This window comes from Hemiscyllium ocellatum, chromosome 2 (assembly GCF_020745735.1).
Source record: "Hemiscyllium ocellatum isolate sHemOce1 chromosome 2, sHemOce1.pat.X.cur, whole genome shotgun sequence".
NCBI lineage: Eukaryota > Metazoa > Chordata > Chondrichthyes > Orectolobiformes > Hemiscylliidae > Hemiscyllium > Hemiscyllium ocellatum.
The window spans coordinates 11,107,184-11,134,777 of NC_083402.1; the positions used below are offsets into that span (position 1 = coordinate 11,107,184).

General features: G+C 40.6%; 1 protein-coding gene across 3 annotated transcripts in view; it reads left to right on the forward strand.

Moving 5' to 3' along the window:
- Nucleotides 1-27,594, forward strand: part of fam193a (family with sequence similarity 193 member A) — a 234,127-nt gene that overhangs the window by 163,032 nt on the left and 43,501 nt on the right. For all 3 annotated transcript variants that reach the window (XM_060834543.1, XM_060834552.1, XM_060834562.1), the window contains exons 7-16: nt 350-474; nt 6,037-6,184; nt 9,573-9,650; nt 11,515-11,630; nt 12,702-12,944; nt 13,693-13,846; nt 16,942-17,121; nt 17,962-18,216; nt 25,815-26,028; nt 27,226-27,489. In XM_060834543.1, the coding sequence (XP_060690526.1) occupies nt 350-474; nt 6,037-6,184; nt 9,573-9,650; nt 11,515-11,630; nt 12,702-12,944; nt 13,693-13,846; nt 16,942-17,121; nt 17,962-18,216; nt 25,815-26,028; nt 27,226-27,489 (1,777 nt within the window). The remainder of the gene's footprint in view (nt 1-349; nt 475-6,036; nt 6,185-9,572; nt 9,651-11,514; nt 11,631-12,701; nt 12,945-13,692; nt 13,847-16,941; nt 17,122-17,961; nt 18,217-25,814; nt 26,029-27,225; nt 27,490-27,594) is intronic.

A 27,594-nucleotide genomic window follows, 5' to 3' on the forward strand; every position in this document is an offset into this window, starting at 1 on the left:
TTTCAGAGAGCAAGTCACAGTAATGTACTGCTTTGTGAATCATACAGAAAAGCTAGATCATGGTTAAAATACAAGCATCCATTTGAATCGTGGATGCAGACCTACTACTGTCATCAGCACTATTTCCAGAATGTACTCCTTCCTATGGCGACTTTGAGCGAGATTGCTAAATGATGGACGTTTTTGTGATAAATCTGTTGAACTCTTGCAGCTGAACTTTTCAGTAGCCCTGGATTTGTATTTATCTTCTGTGGGATGTATTAATTCCCTGCTTCATTGCATTCCTTATATACTGAAAACTTGTTCCAGTTGCATGAGCTATAGATGTCTTCTTTGTTTTCTCCTTTAGGAAAGTGAACATTTGAAGAAATTCCAGGTCACGTGGGAACTACATAATAAGCACCTCTTTGAAAACTTGGTGTTCTCTGAGCCACTTCTGCAGAGTAGCTTACCATCACTAGTAGCACAGCTCCGGTAAGATTCTCTACAACTTACAAGCTTTAGATTTAATGATTTATTAGATAAAGATAGTAAGGAAAGCATAATAGTTCATAATGGTGTTTTTGTACTTAACACCGCTGCTGACATGGACAAGTCCTTTTTTTCATTTTTTTTTTGATACCCAGTGTCCTTGCCAGATATCATTGGATAATATGAAGTGTAAAGTATCTTCTATTCAACTCAGTTTACTGACCTCCAAAAGACATTGTGTGCTGTTCTAATGCCAGTATTTCCTCTTTGATGCTATCCATGTTTATGGCCTCTTACATTAGGCTCATGGTATGTGGAATGAGGATGGTGACACATTTTGGAAGTTGATTTGCATGACCTCTGGAGAGCTATGAATTAATTTACCAATTAAACGTTGCACCTTAGTGGCCGTCTGAATGTATTTTAGAGACTTGAGGGGATAATCTAGTCTGAGTACTGAGAGAAGTGCTGGCAGAGAGATCTTCCAGTAAATTGAACATAAAACACACAAGTACTACTAGATTAAAATTACTGAAATTTGCTACGTCACTTCATCCAGATGGAATCCATTCTAGGTTGCTGACAACCCCATATCCTTCCTGGCTCCCATGTTAGTTGATGTGGATATTGTATTCAGCACTGTCCTCAAATAAAAACAAAACCTTGGTCTCTTCATTCTTTGAAACAACTGCCCAACTTCAAATCCCCTTTACTATGTAATGTCATTGAATGTTTTATTAAAACAGTATCTGTGGAGAGACAAACAAAGTTAATATTTTGAATCTGGCATGACTCCTCTTCACTGGAGAAAAGCCATTTTAAATTCAAAACATTCGCCCATTTTTCCCAGAGCTCCATACTTTAGTCCCTCCATGATTTGCCTTGCAATATTACTAAAATTGTTCTTAGCAAAGTCTCAAACATTTGTGTATAACTGACAAATGTAAACTTTCACCCTCTGTTCCATCTAAATGTGTCATTCTTTGACGTGGTGCACCTTACTCTCCCCATTCCCTCCACCAATCTCTCTCCACTGTTGTCCAGCTAGATGCTTTTGCACTCACTTGGTTCTCATCTCATCTGTCTGATCATAGCACATACTCAACTGACTTGGCTTCTCTTCATATTCCTGCATCATTGCCTCTCGTGTTCACCAAAGATTTGTCCTTGCCTCCTCCTCATTTCTTATCTTTGTGCTATACTTGGTGAAATCATTGGAAAATGCATCAGCTTCCCCACATGTATTCACTTTTCTGTACACCATGTGGGGTGTGAACATGGCTGGCTGGGCCAAAACTTACTACCCATCCTTAGTTGACCTTGAAGGTAGCGGTGAGCTGGCTTCTTGAACCACTGCAGTCCATTTGCTAGCCCTACAATGCCATGAGGAAGGGAGTTGAGATTTTGATGCAACAACACTGAAGGAACAGTGACAAGTCAAGAAAGTGAGTGACTTAGAGGAGAACTTGCACATACTGGTACAAAAACAGAGATTGCTGGAAAAGCTCAGCAGGCCAAGAAACATCTGCGGAGAGAAATCAGAGTTAACATTTCAGGTTGAGTGACCCTTACCGTAACCATTTTCAGGGATCTGTAAGCCTGTGTGCCCAGATCCCCCTCTATCAATGCTCCTGAGGATGCTGACACTTATAGTATATTTTGCAGTTGAATTTGATCTTCCAAAATGCATCACCTTGCATTTGTCTGGATTAAACTCCACCTGTAGTTACCCTGTCCAAATCTGCGTTCTATCGATATCCCAATGTATCCTTTGAACAATCCTCCTCACAATCTGCAACTCAGTCAATTTTGGTGTCATCTGTAAATTTGCTAATCAGACTTCTTATATTTTCATCCAGATTTTGTATATATGATTACAGACAGTAAAGGTTCCAGCTTTGATCCCTGCATAATACCATTAGTCGCTGATCTCCAATTTGAAAAGCACCCTTCCACCCCTACTCTGTCTTCTATGTTCTGTATCCATTGAGCCAGCCTACCCCAGATCCCTTTTATACCAGCCTGCCGTGAGATACTTTTTCAAATGTCTTACTAAAGTCCACATAGGTAACATCAATCATTTCTTCATCATTCTTGTCACCACCTTAAGTAAAAAATGAACCAAGTTGGTGAGACATTTCCATCTCCGCACCAAGCCCATGCTGCCTATCACTAACAAGTCCATTGATTCCAAATTTGAATAAACCTGTCCTCCATATCTTCAGCTTCCTACCACTGATGTCAGGCTCACTGGCCTGTAATTTCCTGGATTATCTCTTTCCCTTAAACGAAGGAACAAGATTGACAATTCTCCAGTCCTCTCAACTGAGGTCAAAGAGGATGCAGAGATATCTGTCAAGGCCCCAGCTATTTCCTCCCTTGCCTCCCACCGTATCCTGAGATAGATCCCACTGGCTCTGGGGACTTGTGAACCTTAATATATTTTACGAAACCCAACACTTCCTCCTTCATTATGTTGAGTATTTGCACACCTTTCCCGAACCTTAACATCCCTCACGTCCCTCTGGTGAATACCGATGTAAAGTATTTGTTTAGGATCTTGCCCATTTCCAGTGGCTTCGCACGTAACCTCCCTCCTTTATCCTTGAGTGGGCCTGCTCTTTGCCTAGTTACCCTCTTGCTCCTGATACGTGTATACAATGCCTTGGGATTGTCCTTAACCCTGATGGCAAATGACATTTCATGGCCCCTTTAGCCTTCCTAACTCCATGTTTGAGTTCCTTCCCACTTTCTTATATGCTTGAAGGACTTTGTCTCTTTTTCACTTGTCCTTAGGTGTCCTTCCTTTTTTGAGTAAGCTGATAATTTCCTCTGTCATCCAGCATTCCCAAATCCTGCCATTCCTGTCCTGCACTCTAATCAACTAGTCTTTAAAGACTCCCACTTTTCAGATGCAGATTTACCCTTAAACAGCTGTTCCCAATCCACATCCTCCAATTTGTGCCTAATTCTGTTATAGCTGCCCTCCCCCAATTTAACACCTTCATCCAAGATCCACTCTTATCATCTGTAAGTATCTGAAAATCTATGGAATTATGGTCACTATTCCCAAAATGATCCCCACTGAAACTTTAATCATGGGGCTGGGTTCATTTTCCAGTACCAGGCCCAGAATGGCCCCTTCCCAGTTGGACTATCCACATACTGTGTTTAACAAACCCTCCTGGAAATACATAACAAATTGCTCCCATCCTAGGGAATCCCAGTCAATATGAGGGAATTTAAATCAGCCCTTTTTTTTTTACCCCTACATCTTTCCACAATCTGACTATATATCTCTTCCTCTATCACCCACTGGCAACTATGAGATCTGTAGTGCAATCCCAGCATTGTGATTGCACGCTTTCTGTTCCTGAGCTCGGCCCATAATGCCTTGCTACAAGAATCCTCCAAGGTGTCATCCCTCAGCTGTGATATATTCTCAACCAGTAATGCAACTGCCCCATCTTTTTTGCTTTCTTTCTTAAACATAAATGTCCTGTTAAACTGCCAATACTATCCCTCTTTGAACGATTTTTCTGTGATAGCAACAACATCATAATTGCATGCATTAATTCAAGCTCTCAGTTCATCTGCTGTACCTTTTATACTCATATTGAAGCAAACACAGTCTAAAACTCCAGTGTCGCTGAACTCAGCAACCTCTCCATGACTGCTCTTCCTTTTATCTATGTTTGCCTTAGTCTTAAGCCCTTCTCCAGTATCTATACAACTGACTTGCTGCTCCAGTTCCCACCCCCTTGCCACACTAGTTTAAACCTTCCTGAATAGCATTATCAATCCTCCCTGCTAGGAGACTCCCCACACCACCACCACCATCAGCACCTGTGCACACACGTACGCGTGCGCACACAGTTTAGGTGCTACTCATTCTTCTTTGATAGAATCGTGCCTTTCTTGGAAACCATCGCAATGATACACAGCTGAAACCCTCCCCCACTGCATTTAAGGAGAGTCTCTGCGTTAGGATCTCCATTTTATTTATTTTTTGTTTTTATTTTTAGTTTTAAGTTTTTTCTGTTTTCACATTTTACTTCTTTCAGCATTGCTAAGAATTTTGAATTCAAGCTGGAGTTCTTGCACTATTAATGATTGTGGTCAGTATGTGATCAGTTTATCAGAAATTAAGTTGAATTTATTTAGTGTTTGAAAAAATGTTTGTAAATTATCTTAACAAATACTGATTTCTGCCTCTTTGGAAAGGCTGTTTACAGCCAGTCTGGTGAATTAGAGAAGCAGGCTCCTCCCATTAATCTTGACTCAATGATGTGTATTAGTAATCCAATCGCATGTTCATACTAACTGAAAATAGTGTTGATGCGATGTCACCTGTAGCCAAATAACCTGTCAACATTTGAACAACAGCTGAGGTAGTAGACAAATGACCGTTAATTTGAGTTGCCACGAAAGTTGCAACAAGTTACAGCCTTCAACAGGAAAAGCGAGAGCTGAGGAGTAAAATGACAGAATTTTTTTTAATGAAGAATATTTAAAACTATGGCCAGCTATTGCATATGTTAGTGCCTTTGTTCACTGTTAGATTGTGAATACATTTGTTGCCTTTCATCTTGAGAGTGGCTTGCACTATGTTAATCAATTTTGTTAACCATCACCTGGCATGTCTCATAGCTCAATGAGTGTCCTCATTCTCATAATAACAAATCATTGGTACCTGAATTAAGATCCTGATGCCAATGAAATCTACTGGACTTTACATCCTGTAAAATTGCATTATTTTGACTAACATAGTTAAACTAGAAATCTATTGTACCACCATAATGGGTTCTTGGTATTGAACAGTGTCATTAGAGATTTGGACAATATCAAAAGAAAATTAGCACACTGACATTTCAGCTGCCTCCTTGAGTCATGCTGTAGAAGCACTGGTCATTTGCTAAATTATTGTCCTTTTGAGTTGAAGATTATGATCATATTAAGGACAGTTTGAGCCACCCCTGTTTCTGTAACTCAGTCAAGGATTGTAATCAATTGATTATGCATCCTGAGACTGAGTTTGAGAGCTCATTGAAAATGCAGTGGGCTTCCATTGCATTTTATTGTTGCTTACAGAAAATCTATAAGAGATAGTGACCTGTAGGTTAGCAAATGTTTGTAGCCTTAAACCAATCATCACTTTTTTTTAAACCCCTTTCACTTTCAGCATATTTGTCAACGAAAGCCCTGTCCATCTATAACTGTCTATCTCATCATAACCCTTCCCAGTGCCAGACAGTACAAAAGGAGACCATTTGGCCCATCAAATATATTGTTCTGTGAAATAACTGCCCTATTGTTTATTTTTGTTACTTTTTGAGTTTCAGTTCCAGTCAATGATTTCCTCAAATTCCTGTACAATAATAATCTTTCTGAAATTGGTTGCTGAAGATTTTCCCTCTGTTATTTTTTTATCCTCCCACCCAGTAATTAATATTGACAGTAGTTGGGATTGGTAGTGTACTTTATTGCAGTTTATGTAACAATGCTCTGTAGTTTATATTCTCATCTGTTTGACTTGGATATTTATACTGACACTGATCTTTTAAGGCTGGGGACGGCATCGCACGACTCGTACAGTGAGGACATGTATAGTACATTACTACAAAGGTACTTACAGATGGACCAAGAGATGAGTCGAGTTGCTGCAGAGTGGTTAGAGTGTCAAAAGCGAATAGATGATTATGTGGATGAACAGGTGAAGTTTTTTCCTACTACAATCATTTTGCAATTTCAAGCTCAAAACTTAAATGCTTTGAAACATTTTTCAAAAAGTATGCACACATTTCAATGAGTCTTAAAATGACTGCTACCAGTTTGTTTTCTGGAATGTATTTGAAAAATGCCTACGTTAATTATAGAACTATAGGTCTGACGATCTTTACAGTGGAGATCAACTAAATTGTCTTATCCAATTTTTATATAGTGTAATAGCTATTTGTTATGACTTCATTTTTAACGAACCAATTCAAAGCATAAAACACTGCAGCAAGCAGCAAACACAGGCCATTTGTCATCTGTTTCAGTTTGTCTACAGACTGCACATATCCTAATTCTAGCCGAGGTGGGTAGAATGTCCCTGGGAAGAAGGACAAGTAAGACCACTGTTATAACGCTTCCTCAGAGCTAGCTATCAAGTAAAGGAGTTTTATATTAATGTAATTTCAAAAATTGGGATTTCCCAAATACTTTTCACATCTATTTTGCTTTTCTCAACAATGTCCAGCAGCGTCCCAGGATTTCTGAGAAAGTGAATTGATCCCATCATACTGTGTCCCTCCCCTACTCTCTTCTTTCACTTGCCATGACCCCCCCCCAAAAAAGTAAATCTTTTCTTGTAAAGAGTGTAATGCTAGCAGCACAACAAGTCATGTAAGGAGACGTTTGAAGGAATATCTCAACAGAGAAAACCAAGAGGTAGAAAGTTCAAGGACGGTATTCCAAAGTTCAGAAGCTGTGCAACTGACGAGAAGACCACCCATGGTGAAGAGGTTAAGAGCTGTTCAAGAGGAGTGCAGGCATCTCGTTGTGATCTAATGTGGAGAAGACTTTAGATCTAATGGAATGAGGAATAGGTGATGGATATATTAGCTGAGCGAATTAAGTTTGAATTGGTTTATGACTGTGGCGCATTAATAGTCAGTGAGGTGAGTGCGTCTAACTGAAATATAGCTCATGTAAAAGTATGGACGAGAATTCTGTTTCAAAAACCAGTTACTTTTTGGAACATAAGTCTTGGGCAATTGTGCAGCTAGAGGAGATTACAAAGATCAGTAGTGAGACCATGAGAAGGTAAAATCTAGAAGTTGCTTGACACTACATTGTCAAATGTAGTGTCAAATTTTATCTTCTTCTCTGCTGAAATGCCTTTCGATACTTTATGCCATTAGGCTGTGAGGTGCTAGGATTCCCATGTTGCTCTCATCCTTATAGGTGGTAATGATTGTGGGTTTGGAAGTTACTGTTGAAGGAGCCTTGGTAAATTTTTGCAAAGGATCTTGTAGCTGTTGCACATTGCTACTACTCTGCATTGGTATTAGTGAAGAAAGTGAAAGTCAAGTTTGTGGATGACACGAAGAGTTTGGAATGCAAGTGGTGAGGATGATATGCAGATTTAGAATAGGCAAAGAAAATGGGCAAACACTTGCTAGGTGGGATATAATGCAGCGATGTGTGAGCTTATGTAATTTGGGAGGAAGAATGAAGGAGCTAGATATCATTTACATAGAAAAAGATTGCAGAAAACTCCAGCACAAAGGGGTTTGGGAGGACTTGTGCATAAATCACAAAGAGTTAAGTTCTACAGGAAATAGAATCATAAAATCTCCACAGTACAAAAAGAGACCACTCGGCCCATCAATTTGCACTGACTTTCAAAGACCATCCCACACAGATCCAGACTCCCCACTCTATTCCCCGGACCCAGCATTTAGCATAGCTAACCCACCCAGCCTGTGCACCTTTGGAATGTGGGAGGAAACTGGAAACCCATGTGGGCATGCAGACAACTGCCCAAGGTTGGAATCGAATCTGGGTCCCTGGCGCTGTGAGACAGCATGCTAACCACTGAGTCATCCTGCCTCACTGTAGGGAAGGCAAATGGAATGCAGGCCTTTATTCTAACAAGTTGTTTGAAGACCACAGCTAAAACGTTGTGAACAGTTTTGATCCCCTTATCCAAGGAAGGATAAATTGGCATTGGAGGAAGTTTAGAGAAACTTAACAAAACTGTTGGTGGGTATGAAGGGACCATCTTAAGAAGAGAGGTTGAGTCGGCTGGGTCTGTATTCATTGAAATTTAGATGAATGAGACGTGCCCTTATTGAAATACACAAGATTCATGGGAGATTTGACAGGCTAATGTGGAAAAGTTTTACCCATTAGTGGGGGAGTCTTAGGACCAAAGTATATAATCTCAGACTTAGGTGTTACATATGTAAGACAGATGAGAAATTTCTTCTCAAAGGTAGAAAGTTTGTGGAATTCTTTACCATATAGGTTTGCCGAGGCTGGATCATTAAATATATTCAAAGCAGAGATGGAAAATCTTATATTCAGTAAAGATATCAGTAATTATGGGGAAAGGGCGGGAGGGTGAAGATAAGGATTATCAGATGAACTAGAACCTTATTGAATAGCAGAGCAGATTCACTGGGCTGAATAGTCAATTTCTGCACCACTATCTCATGGTCTTAAGGAATGTTTGTGGGCATGATGCCGAGCAAGCAGGCAACTTTGTCTCAGGTGATGTCAAGCTTCTTGAGTAGTGATGAAGCTGCACTCATCAAGGCAAGTGGGAAGTATTGCATCGCACTCCTGAAATGTGCCTTGGAGATAATTGATAGACTTTGAGGAGTCAGGAGGTGAGTTAATCACTGCAGGATTCTTAGCTTCCAACTTACTCCTGTCGTGACAAAATTTATTTGGCTAGTCCTCTTCTGTTTCTGGTCAGTGACCCAAAGGATGGTGCTAATGGGGTATTCAGTGATGATAAGGCCATTGAATGTCAGGAAGCAATAGTGAGATGCTCAGGTGTTGGCAACCGTTGTTGTTTGGCATTTGAATGGCACAAATGTGATTTGTCACTTGTCAATGGATATTGTCCAGGTCTTGCTGCATTTGGCAGTAAATTCCTCAGTGTCTGAGGAATCACAAACAGTACTGAACACTACACAATCATCAGTGAACCACTTCTGAGTTCATGATGGAGAGAAGGTCATTGATGAAGCAGCTAGATAGAGATGATTGGGCCAAGGTCACTACCCTGAGGACCTCCTGCAGAGGTGACCTGAAGCTGAAGTGATTGCCCCCAAACAATTACAACCATCTTCCTTTGTGTGCTAGATATAACACCGACCAGAAGAAAGTTTCTCCTTAATTCTTATTGACTCTAGTTTTGCTGTGGTGATGTGCTCAAGTCCCTGAACTGGACTTTGTAGCATGTTCTGGTGGCACGAGAGCTTCTGCTGAGTTAAGAAATCACTTGGTGTTAGATGATTTGATTTGAAGAATAAAAATCAGTGAACAGAGTTGGACTCTAGAACTATTGGACCACATCTGAATAGCTACTTTTCTCTCGTTGTTAGATGGCAATGAAGACAAAACAACGTATGCTGAAGGAGGACTGGGAGTTCTTCAAACAGCGTCGCTTATTGGAAGAGCAGGTAAGCTGATAACTTCTGCTAACGTGTTTGTGAATCATGTGATCTGAACATCTTGGCTTGTACAGCACAAAGAGACATGATCTTAAACTTTAGTGTTTAGAAATGATGTCAGGAAATAATTCTCATTCAAGAATGAAAATCTGTAACTTTTCCCTTTTAAGGTTGCAAATTTCAGAATGGAAATTGATTGTTTGGGAGAGGTTATTAAGGGTTGCATAATCAAGAGGTTAACTTGAGTTAAAATAACAACCATGCCTGATCTCCCTGTAATGGAACATGCACAAAGAACTGAATGGATAATTTATGTCCTTATGTTCCCTTGTATCACAAATCATTCTCAATTGATTATTTGATAAATCTTCAGATTTGAATGCAAAGCAGCAGAGTTTAGAACGCTGATTCAAATTGTTATTTACAAGAGTTAATATGGCCAAGGGGGTTGTCGCATCATATATAAATATTAAACTGACTACTTGGCTTGTTTGCCTCACAGTCAGATGACTGGGAACTTGAGCTCTATACCAGCACTGAAGTACCTAAAACTGAGTTTGCCACTTCAGTGCATCACTGAAAGGTTGCTACTTCACCAGAAATGCTGTAACTTGGAAAAGGCGTTAATTGCCAAGGTCCTATCTTTTTGTTGAAGTTGATGTAAAGTCAAGAAAATTGACAGCATAGGCCAAAGCCTTTCTGTTATTCCTGGGCTAAGCAGCTGCTCCTTCAGACAACTTGATAATTAGATCACCATCTGAGATAGCTCATTCATGGCCTGTGGTTGCTTGATAGTTGTCCTGTCAGCTTCATGGGAGGGAACACAGACAAATTAATTTGTTCAATGTTCTAAAATGATGCATTACTTAATGAGTGGAAGGTTGTTTGAGATGATAAATTGTGCTGGAAATATTCAAGTCATCCAGTGATTCAAATTGAATGAGATTAAAACAGCACCTTCCTGTCAGACTAATAATTGTTAACACACAAATTAGCGACTGAATGAAAATAATTAGGAAAGATTAGGAGGTGGACAATAAATGTACATTTTACATGACATCAGGATATATCCACACTCCAGCGAAGCTCAATGCAAGCTGGAAGAACAACACTACATTTTCAGCATCTTACAACCTTTGAGTTTAACAATTTTACAGCATGGAATTACACTCCCAGCCATCCCCAAAACAATTTCTATTCTTGCATTTACTCTGAGCTTTTAAGCGGTGGTCTACCATTTTTGCAACACACCTCTAGCTAAGTTAGCCACTTGCTGTTTTTGTGAATCCATCTTTTATTCTGATTTTATTAAACAAATATGGATAGCCTTCTAAAATGACATTTGTTTTAGGTTTTCTAGCAATCACTAAAGCCCACCGTGTTAACTACCTTTCCTGCCTAGTTGTTCATGTTTCAAATCAGCATGACCCTAATGTTTCAAGTGCACGAGGCTTTAAAGTACTTCTGTTGCATTTATTCCATTTTCTACCATTAAACTTTACTTCCTAAAACTAAAATTATATACTAAAACACGATAAATTCTGAATTGCGCATTTGCAATCTTTTGGAGGCAATCGTTTTTTTAAGTTTACTAAGTGTTGTAAACACAGCAGCCATTTTGTGCATAGCAGGTTTCCTTAACCTGCATTAATAGGACTATATATAAGCTACTTCAGGATCTGCAGAGAGGGAAGATTTTCATGACCATAGTTTGGACTAGATTTGAGGTCAAGTTCTTAAAGTTGAAAGACCCTAATTGTTTACCCCTCTACTTTGTATTAATGTCGTGATAATGCAATCGTGACATTTCCTATTCTTTATGGTCTTTTCATGTTCTGTGTTCTATTTGTTAAGAATCACCATTTTCTTCCAGCTTACAAACAGCAAGAAAGCACTAACTGGGGAGAATAATTTCACAGACACAATGAGGCATATGCTGTCATCACGACTGAGCATGCCTGATTGTCCCAACTGTAATTATAGGCGTAGGTAAGTGTCCAGAGAACATGTATGTGGAATGATTATGACTCAATATTTCTCTGTATTAAGTGTTTAAAAAAAATTGGAATTTTTTTTTGTTAGTAGTCTTCTCCCTGTACCTTATATCCATTTTGTTCCTAGAATAGTGATAGGGAGAAGGTTCGCTAGAAAGTTTCTCATGCAGTTGTTTTATTCAACTGACATTTTCCCATATATCTGTATGTAATCCCTCATCCTAAGCCATATTTATTAACGTTTTCATCATCATGCTAAATATCGGTTTGGTCTGTTTATTCAGTCAGATATCCATGGGTATATTTTCAGACCTCCAGTATGTAAAGTTTTATCCCTCACGCTGCCAGTGCTCTCGCTCCCTGAAGGTTTTGGCTCCATGCTGGGTACAGTTCTTGTGAGTCTTGATGGTGAGTGCTGAAAGGTTTGTCAGCCCAGGGAGCATAATAGCCCAAAAGAATCTGGTCCTGAATCTGATGTCCATACATCCTTCACCAAGTCACTGGATGGTGATCAGAATTGGGGAGTGTAGTGAGTTCTTCCCTTCACAGTGGAGCATTGAGATCAGTGAAAGTGCCCCCTAGTAGCTGAGGTTAGTTAATTCAGCAGAAATGAAGACTGTCATTGTAATCTAACATTGCCAGTTGGGAAATGCAGAGGACTGAAACAACAATATTAAGTGGAGAGTAAAATCTGGTAAAACCAATCCTATTGGTTTTCTCAGAATTAACTTCGATTCTTTATGGGGCTCATTGTTTTAGGTAACTGAGCCCTTGTGGAAGCCCTTGGAGAAATAGTTGTTATTCTTTAGTGCTCGAGTCCTCTCCTCACTACAACAAGCTTCTCATCTTCCCCAGTGAGTCATTTTAGCTGCCTTCAATCCAGCAAGAAAGGAGCTTTTCATTCAGTGAATTGTGGCCAAGTGCCTACTCATATACGAGATGTTAAAAGAGAGCACGTTTGACTTTCTGCTACCCATCCAGCCCCCTGTGATACTGTATATTACACAAGATATTACACATCTGTATATTATTCAGATGCTTTAACTTTGCTTTGACCTTTCTGCAGGTGTACCTGTGACGATTGCAGCCTGTCTCATATACTCACGTGTGGCATCATGGACTCACCCATTCCTGATGACCTTTCCATAAACACATTACCGTTACAAGTGGAATCTGCTCCAGATTACCTCTCGGAGATTCGCCCACCTAGCATGTCATCTGCAAGCTCGGGATCTGGCTCAAGCTCGCCAATCACCATTCAGCAACACCCGCGACTCATTCTGGCTGATAGCAACTCAGCCCCCACCTTGTAAGTGCTCAAGTCCGCAGCGTTGCTTACGATGTTTGAGAATGATATATGGAGCAGAAGGAGGCTAAACTCTTAACGCGAGTTCTCTGAAGTATTTTGTAATCCTACATTAAACATCTAAAGCTGAGTCAAGCAAACGCTTTGTGGACAGCTGCTTGTGTATTTTTGTGATGCTTGACTCAGTGAATTCTCGTGTCTGGGTCCAAAAGGACTGTTTTTGGGGATCTGAAATTAACTCAGTTGCTTGGTAATACAGTGCCTGATTGAGTGAGGCACTGTTTTTGATACCATTCCCTCATCTGAACAGTTAAGACTGTTACCCTATTCAGCTAGAAAGAATGTGTTTTTATGTACCATCATTTACAATGCCTGGGAATCCCTAACTGCTTCATAGGACAGAACACAAACAGACAATCAGTCTAATGGATCCATTCCACTGTTTAGGCTCCATTTGAGCTCATGAAGTATTGGCATTACTGCGATGTCAGAAATACTTTAGCCAGTTTGCAATACTGTCCTTATTACACATTTAGGTGAATTACGTTGATTGGAAGTTAACTGTTGGTCGGGACATGGGGGACTGTATTTGTTAGTCTTTCACGAGTACCATGGGATTCTGTTAAACACTTCATAGTCTAAGGATATGGTGTTGTGTGATTTTTAACTTTGTACACCCTAGTCCAACACAGGCTTCTCCGCATCATGACTTTATAGCCTGATCATGTCAGTTTTGTTTTTTTTTCCTCAGTGGCAGTGATGATGAAGATGTCACCCCTTTATCGGCTAAATTTGCTGACATATACCCACTCAACAGCTATGATGATGCAGAAGTTGTAGCCAACATGAATGGTATTCATGGAGAACTCAATGGTGGGGGTGAAAATATGGCATTAAAGGATGAGGTAGGTAACATAAATAAAAGCTGGGAAATGAGATGCAGCGCATCCCTGTGCTTCATAAACTGTTCCAGGAGATTTTGAGTTCCATTTTTCTGCCTATACTACAGTGCACAAGTTACCACAATTTCATTTTAATGGAGCTGTTCTTTTCGTTTTTTCTTTTTTGCAGGGCAAGTTATTGATTTTGTATAGCTTCCTGTGCTCTAAATGATCAAAACAAGGGGTGTCTGTAACTGCAAAAACCTTGTTCAGTGCTCACCAAGATTTTTTTGGATTCCAAATAGACTGTGTCCAGTTTTTCTGTTCTTTCCAGGTTCCACCCAAGTTGTATTTTAAAATTTCAATGAAACCATTAGCACCAATGAAGAGATCAGATTTTTCTTGTGCTGATTTTTTTTTTGTGTGCTATTACTCTTCACTTGTTTCTTTTTACTCCTTTTAAGGATCAGGGAATGTAAATGTAAATTCCAATATATAGTTCAATGAGTAAAACTAATTGGACACAACAGTTTCTCGACATCTGATGTGCCTCATCGAACCTTATGTTGGCTTTAAGATCTGGGACTGTTAAACATTCCATTCTAAACAGCATGTGACTTTTTCACATTGCCATTCTGGGACTATATGGGGTTAGCTGATAGAATTCCTGCTATTTCATCTACATTCTTGGCAGTATTTACTGGTGCAAAACTTTGACCTACTCTTAGGAAATAAGGCAGGGCAGGTAACTGAGTTGTCAGTGGGGGAAGACCACTTTGAGGCTAGTGACCATAATTCTATTAGTTTTAAAATAGTGATGGAAAAAGATAGACTGGATCTAAAAGTTAAAGTTCTAAATTAGAGAAGGCAAATATTGTTGGTATTAGGCAAGAACTTTCAAAACTTAATTGAGGGCGGAAAATGGGAAGCCTTCAAAACTGAGATAACAAGATCCAGAGAAAGATGTTCCTAATAGGGTGAAGGGCAAGGTTCATAGGCGTGGGGAATGCTGGATGACGAGAGAAATTGAGGTTTCATTCGAGAAAAAGAATGCATCCGGTATAGGTAGCAGAAACTGAGTGATTTCCTAGAAAAGTATAAAGGCAATAGGATATACTTAGGAGGGAAATCAGGAGGGCAAATAGGCTAAGGAGGATCCACAGGGATTCTACAAATATGTTAAGGACAAAAGGGTAACTTGGGAAAGAATAGGGCCCCTTGAAGATCAACAAGGCTGCAAATGGGTGGAACTGCAGGTGGTAGAGGAGATACTAAATAAGTATTTTGCATCAGTATTTACTGTGGAGAAGGATGTGAAAGATAAAGAACATGGGGAAATAAATAGTGACATCATGAAAAGTGTCCATTTTACAGAGGAGGTGCTGCTGAATGATCTCAAAACGCATAAAGGTGAATAAATCCCTGGGTCCTGATCAGGCGTACCCTAGAACTCTGGGAAGCTAGGGAAGTGATTTGCTGGGCCCCTTGCTGAGGTATTGTATCATCGATAGCCATAGGTGAGGCTTTGGAAGACTGGAGGTTGGCAAACATGGTGCCACCAGTTAAGAAAGGTGATAAGGACAAGCCAGGGAAGTATAGACCAGTGAGCCTGACATCGGTGGTGGGCAAGTTGTTGGAGGGGCTCCTGAGGGACAGGATGTACATGTATTTGGAAAGGCAAGGACTGATTAGGGATAGTCAACATGGCTTTGTTCGTGGAAAATAGTGTCTCACTAACTTGATTAAGTCTTTTGAAGAAGTAACAAAGAGGATTGATGAGGGCAGAGTGATGGACATGAACTAGATGGACTTCAGTAAGGCATTCGACCAGGTTCCTCATGGTAGACTGGTTAGAACACACTGAATAGAGGGAGAACCAGCTACTTGGACACAGACCTGGCTCGAAGGTAGAAGACTGATCGTGTTAGTAGTGAATTGCTTTTCAGACAGAGGCCTGTGACTAGCGGTGTGCCACTACGATCAGTGCAGGGTCCGGTGCTTTCCGTCATTTTATATAAATGATTTGGATGAGAACATAGGAGGTATAGTTAGTAAGTTTGCAGATGACACAAAAATAGAGGTGTAGTGGACAGCAAAGAAGATTACCTCAGATTACAATAAGATTTGATCAGTTGGGTCCAGGAGTGGCTGATGGACTTTAGTGTAGATAAATGTGAGGTGATGCATTTTGGAAAGACAAATCAGAGCAGGACGTATACACTTAATGGTAAGGTCTTGGGGAGTGTTGCTGAACACATAGACCTTGGAGTGCAGATTCATAGTTCCTTGAAAGCAGAGTCGCAGGTAGATAGGATAGTGAAGAAGGTTTGGTATGCTTTCCTTTATTGATCAGAGCATTGAGTATAGGAGTTGGGAAGTTGCGTTGTGGCTGCAGGATATTGGTTGCAGTATTGGAATACTACATTCAATTCTGGTCTCCTGCTGTAGGAAGAATGTTGTGAAACTTAAAATGGTTTTGAAAAGATTACAAGGATGTTGCCAGGGTTGGAGGATTTGAGCAATAGGGAGAGGCTGAATAGGTTGGGGCTGTTTTCCCTGGAATGTCGGAGGATGAGGGGTGACCTTATAGAGGTTTATAAAATCACGAGGGGCATGGATAGGGTGAATAGACAAGGTATTTTCTCTGGATTGGGGGGAGTCCAAAGCTAGAGAGCATGCATTTAAAGTGAGTGTGGAAGGATTTAAAAGGGATCTAATAGCAACCTTTTCAAGCAGGGTGTGGTGCATGTATGGCATGAGCTGGTATAATTGCTATACTTAAAAGGCATCTGGATGGATATGTGAATAGGAAGGGTTTAGAGGCAATTGGGACTAGGTTAATTTAAGATACCTGGTCAGCATGGATGAGTTAGACTGAATGTTCTGTTTCCACGCTGTATATCTGACTTCATGCTTGAGACTAATTATGTTCCTGTTTGTCTCATTACTGTTTGTGGGAATTTGCTGTAACAATTAGCCTTCATATTTTCACATAATTAACAGTTCTGAAGTTGTGGAATACTTGGGATATCCCAAAGAACATATAATGTGCTTTATGGAAGCAAGTTAATTAATTCATTTCTTAATGCCTTTTTATTATTTTTAAATTTACACACTAGTCTCCACAGGTAAGCAGCACTAGTAGTAGTTCTTCAGAAGTTGATGATGAAGATGGTGATGATGGAGAAAGCAGCAGTGAACCTCCTGCGTCTCATCCAGAGGAGATGGCTGGGAAGAGAACTGCTAGAAAGGAGGAAGTAAGGAGGGACAGTCCACCACCATCTTATCCAAGTCAGCAGGTACTCAATGCATTAACAACCTAAGAAGGGGTGCAGGGCCAAGAAAGACCAGTGTTTGAAAATGAAATAACTGAAAACAAATTCTGGAAATAAAACCGGAGGTAACATCTAAATGATAGTGTCGACTCTTCTTTGGTCATTTCCAGTGAAAAGGAAGATAGTTGAAATTTAGATTTTGAAAATCTGTACCACAGAAAGCTGTAGATATGAACTTACTAAATGTACAATATCTTTTACACTCTAGTCTCTACAGGTAAGCAGCACTAGTAGTAGCTGTTCATAGGTTGATGATGAAGATGGTGATGATGGAGAAAGCAGCAGTGAACCTCCTGCATCTCATTCTTTAGCCCATCAGCCAAGGCAATCTCTTTTACAACCAACCACATTATTATATGTTAATGTTTTTGGAGGGAGGATAAGTTTGAGGCTGTTTTTTTTAATGGAATTGTAGCCTTTTTAAAAAATGGGACATTGTGTTCCAGTGGTGATACAAAATATACATAAGTCATTGGTTAAGCTGCTGTTAGATTTCTGTTTTTGAATTTGTGCAACACTCAAGACCGTGGCAAAAAAGATTTACCACAATGATAAAAGGTATGAAGATCTTTGTATTAGACAGTACTTGAAAAATTGGAGTTGTTTAGCAACTCATATTAAATCAGTGAAAGAGAGAGAGCATGCAGAAAAACTCAGCAAGTCTGACAAAATTTACAGACAACAATAGAACTAATGTATTGTCGACCCCTCAGTAATGGTGTCAGTTCATACAAGATGCACATTTTTTTAAAAAGTATTTAATGTCTGATAAAACTGCTTAAGGTGTTTTCTTTTCTTTCAAAGGCTGACCAGGTCCAAAATGTTTGTGAATGCCATGTCTGTAAGCAAGAAGGCTCAGGGTTGAACACATCTGCACTTGCAGCTGGGCGTCTCCCTAGCAGCCACCAGTTTTTACCCACAGAAAAGCCTTCCCATCCTGCTCTTCACCTCTACCCCCATATCCATGGGCATTTACCACTACACACCATCCCTCATCTGCCTCGGCCTCTTCTCCATCCGACTCTGTATGCAGCAACTCCACCATTCACACACAACAAGGTAAGACATTCTCCTGGTGTGGAAAGGAGAGAGTTTTCCTTCCATGTTTATTTGACTTGTAGTAAAAAGTGAGGTCTGCAGATGCTGGAGATCAGAGCTGAAAATGTGTTGCTGGTTAAAGCACAGCAGGTTAGGCAGCATCCAAGGAACAGGAAATTCGACATTTCGGGCCAGAGCCCTTCATCAGGAATATTTGACTTGTACCCAAGCACCTTTCTGAATGATATTATCTTGAAAATCGTTTAATTTTTATGTGCACCAGCAGTACAGATTTGACGCGTATTGTATTTAGGATTTCAGTTGATTTTAGCTTCAAACCTAACAACTTGTTTCCTTGAAAGTGGAGTCACAGGTAGACAGGGTGGTGAAGATGGCATTGGCACATTTGCCTTCATTGATCAGGACATTGAGTGTAGGAATCGGTACATCACATTGTGGTTGTACAGGACTTAGGAGAGGCCACTTTCAGAATACTGCGTACAATTCTGGTCACCCTTCTATAGAAAGGATGTTGTGAGAGTGTGCAGAAAAGAATTACAAGAATGTTGCCAGGACTAGAGGGTTTGAGCGACAGGGAGAGGCTGAATAGGCTGAGGGGTGACTTTATAGAGGTTTATAAAATTGAGAGGCATAGAAAGGATGAGTAGCCAGTATAATTTTTCTAGCATATGGAAGTCCAAAAACTAGACTGCGTAGGTTTAAGGTTAGAGGGGAAAGATTTAAAAAGGACCTCAGTGGCAACTTTATCAAGCAGAGAATGGTGTATATAATGGAACAAGCTGCCAGAGGAAGTGGTGGAGGCTGGTACAATTACAGCATTTAAGACATTTGGGCAAGTACATGAATAGGAAGAAGTTAGAAGGATATGGGCTAAATGCTGGCAAATGGGACTAGGTCAGATTGGGATGTCTTGTCAGTATGGATAAGTTGGATTAAAGGGTCTGTTTCTACGCTGTATGATTTTTGGAACTGATTTTGTTCTTTGTTTTGGCAAACAGCTGAAACTCCCCATTGATACATGGCTGAAGACTGCACATCTATCTTTTCTGTTCCTAGTATCTTTGTCATTCTGTCTCTCGCTTTAAGGAAAATCATTTGGAACACATTAGCTTAGTGGGCTGAGAGGGCAGTTATCCAAATGCTACACATGTACCTGTGTAATGTATGAATTCCCATTGGAATCCGAAGGAATTGTGATGAAAGTTAGATTATGGGGAGTGATCATTAAACCATGTTTGTACATCTTGGAATTTAGAAGGCTGAAGATCCATTTGATGTTTTAAGATTCTGAAATGAATTCCAAATGAGGATCCAAGTTTTTCCTACTGATCGGGGATGCCTAGATTAAGGGGAAAACAACCTTAAAGCCACGTCTTTCAGGAGAAGTTAGGAAACACTCTATCCCCCAAAGTTTGAGAAGTGTGGAACCCTCTCCCACAAAAACATGTAGACCAAACTCAATTTATTTTAAATCTATTATCAGCCAATTTTTATGCACCCAATTTAGAAAAGCATGTCCAACTCTGGTGCGTGGATAGAGTTAATATACAGATCACACATGATCTCTGTGAATGGCAGAATAAGCTCAAGATTGAATGGTCTCCAGTGTTGGAGCACTATTAGAAAGAATGGATGTTCCTTTGGGATAAATAGGAATAGCAAGCAGATGTAGTTTAGTCAGCAAGGGGAAAGAAATAGTAAAAATTAATAAACTGAAATTGGTGCCCCAGTGCATTGAGAGAGACAGACACAGACAGATTTTTTGCAAGAGCTCAGGCCAGGTGTTATACCTGTTGCACCATTTAAAGAGCAATCTGTTCCTTGCATGTTCTGGCCAATGATCTTCTGACAACATGTAACTTAGACTAACTGTTAGATATCTCGTTGCTGTCTTGATGTGCATAAAGTAACTTTTTCACTTCCTTACATTATTTTCCTAGAAGTGCAGTCAATTATGTATTTGTTGGGGTTCTATGCATTTCTTAAAGAACGACTCGCATTTATATGACACTTCGTATGACCACCTTAGTCCCAAAGCAGTTCATAGCCAACTAAATGCATTTGAAGTGTAATCACTGCTGCACTGTAGGAAGCAGAGCAGCTGGCTTGCTCATAGAAACCTCACATGAACAGCGAAGTAATACTGACCAGATCTCTCCTTTTGTAAGTTAATTGAAGGACAAAGTGTGAGCAGCACACCTGAGAACTTCTGCTCTTCAGAGTAGTGCCATGGAAGCTAGCTCCCAAGCAAATAATGATCTCAAATTATTGTCTCACCTGAAGATCATAACTGTAACTTTGCAGGACTCGCACAGAACTGCACTGGGAGGATGATCGTGATTTTTGTGCTGAAGTCATGAGGTGGAACTTTGTTAAAGGCAGTAGTATATTGGTGATGTCACTAGCTTGCTAATCCAGGATGCCAGTCATGCTCTGGGGGGACTGGGCTCAAATTACACCACAGCAGGTGGTCAGAAGACTATATTATCATTGCCAATTGTGAAAATCCATCTGATTCACAGTTTTCTTTTTGGGAAGGGAGATCTACCATCCTTAACTGGTCTTGCCCAGCCTACATGTTTCTCGAGATCCAAAGCACTGTGGTTGATTCTTAACTTACCTCTGAAATGATCTAACAAGCCATTCAGTTGTAATATAACCACTAAAAAATGTCAGAAAATGTATGATACAGGAACAACACCTAAACACTGGAAACAACAGCAGCACACTCAGCTCTGTCAACCTTGTGAGGTTTTTCTTTGTAACACCTGAGGTTTAAAGCCAAAATTGGGAGAGCTATCTGACAAACTACTCAAATGATAACAAAACATGGTCATGCTCTCAGAATTGTACCTTCGTGTCTCAGGTGCCATTAGTGAGTATGACCTGTCCCACCAGCAGGACAGACCCAATAGGGGTAGCAGTGCAATGATGTATATGGGAGAGGGTTCCTTTGGGAATCCTCAGCATTACTCCAGACTCTATGAAGTGTTATGGCATTCAATTAAACATTGACAGGTAAACTTTCTGCTGATTACCATGTACACCTTCCAGTCAGCTGATGAATTAGTGCTTTTGCTTGTTGAACGCCACTTGGAAGCTATTTGGGATGGGAAGGGCATAGAATATGTTCTGGGTCGTGGCATCAGTGTCCATCATTACATGTGGCCTAACCCCTCTACTTGCTGAGTTGGTCAAATCCAAAAAGACATGGCTGCTGCTAGACTGAGGGTGGTGAGGGAACCAACAAGAGGGAAAAATATACTTGACTTCATCCTCACTAATCAGCCTGCTAGCCTGTCTGTATCACTAGTAGTAGGAGTCTTATTGAAGAAGGTCCCACATGATGATGGAGGGTATCACCACACAAAATAGGATTTCAAACAGATATTGCAACTCAAGACTGGACATAGGTACTGTAGGGCATCAGCAACAGTAGAATTGTACTCAAACACAATCTGCTACCAAAAGCCTGGTATATCCCCCACTCTGCCATTATCACCAAGCCAGGTGATCAGTCCCGATTCAAAGAAGAGTGATGGAAGGCATACAAGAAACAGCACGAAGCGTAGCTAAAAGTGAGGTGTCAACCTGGTGAAGTTACAAAGCAGGACTACTTGCATGCCAAACAGCATAAGTAGCAAGTGGTAGACAAGCTAAGCAGTTCCATAATCAATGGATCAGGTGAAAGCTCTGCAATTCTACTGCATCCAGTTGCAAATAATTAAACAACTCACTGGAAGAGATGGCGCCTGCACAAGTGTCCCCATCCTCAATAGTGGGGAGCATATCCATCAGTACAAAAGATCAGACTGACTCATTTGTTAGTCTTCAGCCAGATGTCCCAAGATCCATCTCAACCTTCTTCAGAGATCCCTATAATTATAGGTGCCAGTCTTCAGCCAAATTGATTCCGTATGATATTAAGACCATAAGACATAGAAGTGGAAGTAAGACCATTCGGCCCATCGAGTCCACTCCGCCATTCAATCATGGCTGATGGGCATTTCAACTCCACTTACCGTCATTCTCCCCGTATCCCTTAATTCCTTGTGACATCAAGAATTTATCAATCTCTGCCTTGAAGACATTTAGCGTCCCGGCCCCCACTGCACTGTGCGGCAATGAATTCCACAGGCCCACCACTCTCTGGCTGAAGAAATGTCTCCGCATTTCTGTTCTGAATTGACCCTCTCTAACTCTAAGGCTGTGTCCACGGGTCCTAGTCTCCTTGCCTAACGGTAACAATTTCTTAGCGACCACCATTTCCAAGCCATGTATTATCTTGTAAGTTTCTATTAAATCTCCCCTTAATTTTCTAAACTCCAATGAATACAATCCCAGGATCCTCAGCCGTTCCTCGTGTGTTAGACCTACCATTCCAGGGATCATCCATGTGAATCTCCGCTGGACATGCTCCAGTGCCAGTATGTCCTTCCTGAGGTGTGGGGACCAAAACTGGACACAGTACGCCAAATGGGGCCTAACCAGAGCTTTGTAAAGTCTCAGTAGCACAACTGTGCTTTTATATTCCAGCCCTCTTGAGATAAATGACAACATTGCATTCGCTTTCTTAATCACAGACTCAACCTGCATGTTTACCTTTAGAGAATCCTCCACTAGCACTCCCAGATCCCTTTGTACTTTGGCTGTACGAATTTTCTCACCGTTTAGAAAGTAGTCCATGCTTGAATTCGTTTTTCCAAAGTGCAAGACCTTGCATTTGCTCACATTGAATTCCATCAGCCATTTCCTGGACCACTCTCCCAAACTGTCTGGATCCTTCTGCAGCCTCCCCACTTCCTCAATACTACCTGCCTGTCCACCTAACTTCGTATCATCGGCAAACTTTGCTAGAATGCCCCAGTCCCTTCATCCAGATCATTAATATATAATGCGGACAGCTGCGGCCCCAACACCACTTGTCACCGGCTGCCATTCCGAAAAAGAACCTTTTATCCCAACTCTCTGCCTTCTGTCAGACAGCCAATCCTCAATCCATACCAGTAGCTCACCTCGAACACCATGGGCCCTCACGTTGCTCAGCAGTCTCCCATGTGGCACCTTGTCAAAGGCCTTTTGGAAATCTAGATAGATCACATCCACAGGGTTTCCCTGGTTTAACCTACTTGTCACCTCTTCAAAGAATTCCAACAGGTTTGTCAGACACGACCTCCCCTTACTAAATCCATGTTGACTTGTTCTAATCAGACTCTGCTCTTCCAAGAATTTAGAAACCTCATCCATAATGATGGATTCTAGAATTTTTTCAAGAACTGAGGTTAGGCTAATTGGCCCATAATATTCCATCTTTTGTCTTGATCCTTTCTCGAACAAGGGGGTTACAACAGCGATCTTCCAATCATCTGGGACTTTCCCTGACTCCAGTGACTTTTGAAAGATCTCAAGCAATGCCTCCACTATTTCCTCAGCCACCTTTCTCAGAACTCTAGGATTTAGCCCATCTTGGCCAGGAGATTTATCAATTTTAAGACCTTTTAGCTTTTCTAGCACTTTCTGTTTTGTAATGGCAACCATACTCAACTCAGCCCCCTGACTCCCTTTAATTGTTGGGATATTACTCATGTCTTTCACTGTGAAGACTGACGCAAGAAACTGAAGAACTTCAAGGGGTAGGGGCTCTGATAAATCCTGACTAAAACTCTTGCTCCAGAACTTGCTGTGCCCCTAGCTAAGCGTTATATAGCTACAACACTGGCATCTACCTGGCAATGTGGAAAATTGACCTGGTAGTCCTGTACACATACAGCAGCACAAATCCAACTTAGCTGACCACAGCCCCATTAGTCTACTCTCAATCATCATCAAAGTGATGGAAGTGGTCAAGAATATTGCTATCAAGCAGCATTTGCTTGGCAGTAGCCTGTTCATTGATTTTCATTTCTGAATTCTGCCAGTGTCACTCAGCCTCTGACTTTATTGCAGCCTTAGTCATGAGGTGAGGTGACTGCCCTTGACATAAGGTCATCATTTCACCAAGTAGGGCAACAAGGAGGTGAAGCAAAATAAAGTTCAGTGCGAATACACGAAGCTGGTTGGAATCATACCTAGCACAAATGAAAATAGTTATATGTCAGTCATTTCAGCTTCAGGACATCTCTGCAGAATTCCTCAAGGTTGTCCTTGGTCCAACTGACTTCAGCTGCTACATCAATGACTTTCCCTTCATCATAAGGTCAGAAGTAAAAAAAATACTAACTGATGTTTACAGTGTTGAGCACTGTTTTGTGACTCCTCTGAAACCAAAGTAGTCAATGGCCAAATGCTGCAAGGTCTGGACAATATTCAGGTTTGGGAAAAAAAGTGGCAGGTAATATTGTCTGGTATTTGTATAGCACCAATGATCATCAACAGGAGAGAATATTTTAATATAATATTGACTTATAATAGCAATTGACCAGACTTGAGCTGGGCAAGCTGTGGAAATACTACAGCCACAAAAACGGGTCAGAGTGAGTTTTGAGAAAATTGAGGTTCAGGTTGAGATTCTGGATGTATGTTTGCTCACTGAGCTGGAAGGTTCATTTTCAGATGTTTGATGATCCAACCAGAACTCTATCAACAAACACATTGACTTGGATTCCATTTACCACTCCGAGGAAAAGAACAGGAAATGATGTCACCACAGGAATGACTTCAGCAACCCAAGGAGAAGCAAACATATAAATTAGAAAGCGGGCTACACCACTAGTGCTTCATTCAAAGGCTGACTTGAAGATGTTACCTAGTATGGTGACAAAATGTCTGAAAATAAACCTTCTAGTTCAGTGAGCAAACCTACATCCAGTGCAAGCCAGAGTTTAGGAATCCTACAGTGAATAACCTCAACTGCTGACATGCTAAAGCATGTCCCCCATCTATAGGACAAGTCAGGATTATGCCTGATGAGTGCAACTCCAACAGTGCTCAGGGAGCTTGATGCCATCCAGCATAAAACAGACCACTTAGTTGGCACCACATCACAAATATTCATGACCTACAAGTGCTCAATAACAGGGGTGTGTACCATCTTCAAGATGCACTGCAGAAATTCACCAATGCTGATTAGTCTGTACCTACTAAACCTATAGCCACGATCATCTAGAAGGACAAGGGCAGCAGGTACATGGGAGTACCACCTGCAAGTTACTATCCAAGGCAGTCACAATCCAGACTTGAAATACATCGCTGTTGTATGATGTCAGATATTTGGGAATTCCCTTCCTAACAGTATTGTGGATGTACCTGCACCATATATACTACAGCAGTTCAAGAAGGCGCCAGCAAGATCTTGAGGGAATGGGAGGGTGGGCATTCATTGTTGAGTCAAGCGGCGAAATGCACACCCACTGAATTTTTAAAACCTCAGAACCTTGTGTGTTGAAGCAAGAATGCTGCTAACCTTTGACAGCTGAAACTTGACATTTTTTCTGTCTGTAGTGTTGTGTTTCTCTCTTTAATAATTATATTACAAAACATGTTTGTTCAGAACTATTATCAATAATGAGTCTTTCCTCTATATAATGTAGAGTACTGGGTCTCAACACAGTGCCATGGTGTAATTAATTATAACTGTATAATTTTGCTTTCCTTTGCAGGCTCTTCCATCAGCCCCACCTCCCAATCATACGAGCAAACATCAGGTGTTCAATGCTTCCCTGCAGGACCACATCTATCCAAGTTGTTTTGGTAGTACAGACTGGAACAACCCACTGCTTACATCCCATAAATTGGCAAGTCTGTGGGGATCAGAGTTAATCAATGGGGATAAGCCGTGGAACCCTGCTGCTTTTCTACCAGAGACATTATCTGGTAAGGAACTGCACTTCATATTTCAATTAACTTAAAGGAAAAGAAACCCTTTAATTTTGGTCACTCTTTGACACTGTCCTATAAATTGCTACTGCTTGACTTTTCAGAAGGCAGCATTAATTTAATACTATAGCTTTGATTCTAAAACAGTAACTTTGAAATTTCTAAATTCTGGTATCTTTGAACAAAAAATCTAATTGATTGCATCCCTTTCCTTTTTCAAAACTTACAGACAGCAGGAACGGGCAATGTGTCAGATAATCCTTTATACTCTTTATTGCATGTTTAAGTCCAGTCCAGGATGAAGGAATGGAATTCCTTGAGCCATAAGGGTCATGTGCATGTTAAGTTTGGGAAGCTTATATCCAACTATCATATTTTCCGGCAGCGCATCTACCAATGAGTCAGTGCTGTCCTTTCATATAAAAACAGGTTACTTCCATAAAGTTTTAATTTTTTATTCGCATTTTTATGAATTCTCATATGTAAGATGAAACTTTTGGACAAAATGTCTGTGTTCAGAAATGCACGCTAATCACCAAATTCTCCCCGACACAATTATGATTGTAACTAACCTCATTGAGTTTGTACTTTGCAGAATCCTGCTCCCTGTGTGAAATTAGTCTATTTCCGTCCTACTTAAGTGCACTGCCAATAGAGTTAGACCTGTGAAAAGAGGGTTCAATTCAACTGTGGTGATTCTAGTCATGAGATGGGCTTGTCACCTCTTTGCAGAAGAGTGAATTGGCAACATACCAGCTGTGTGGCTGGAGGGCAGCTCTGGTATTTTCTCACCTGTTCTGAAAGTCAACTAGCAAGCCGCATGAGAACATTGTCACCTTGAATACTTGTCTCAGCAAATTTGGTTCACCCATTTAATATCGTATGCCAAAACACCCAAGGAGCTGGTCAAAATATTCTCAAAAGACTTTGATATGTCCATACATAAATGTTCTGACTAAATCAGTGGTTCGAAGTCTTGCCTGCACCTTTATCAGCCTGCTAGATGAGGCTTTATTGACTGGAGGACAAATTAATTTAATACCTTTCTTAAAAAAAAACTGGAATAATATTAACATGATCCAAGTATGGTCTGAAATTATGGTCCCTGTGAAGGTATTACAGGTCCAAGGTAATTTAGTAAAGGCAGAAGATTAGTTTGCAGTAACTACCATCTACATTTCTCATTTACTATAGGTGATATGTTGGGGTCACCACTCCCAGAGATTAGGCCCGAAGCACTTCCCCCCACAACGAGCGCAGAAACAGCTGTCACGGACACCAAGGAGAAAAAGCCCACATCTAGGAAAAAATGTCTCTACAACACCCCTCCTTCTGTGGAAACAAATAAAGTCATCATGGCAACATCCTCAGCCACCTCCTCTGTCTCATCAACAGCCACAACTGTACAATCTAGCTCCAACCAATTTAAGGTTTCATCCAAAAGACCAACGTCGCTAGGTAAAGCCAACCTATTCAATGTGGTTTCACTTCAGGTGAAGCCACATTATTTGACACATCAAATTTACACAGGTGTCCTTTCTAAATGCTCTTTTATCCAATATA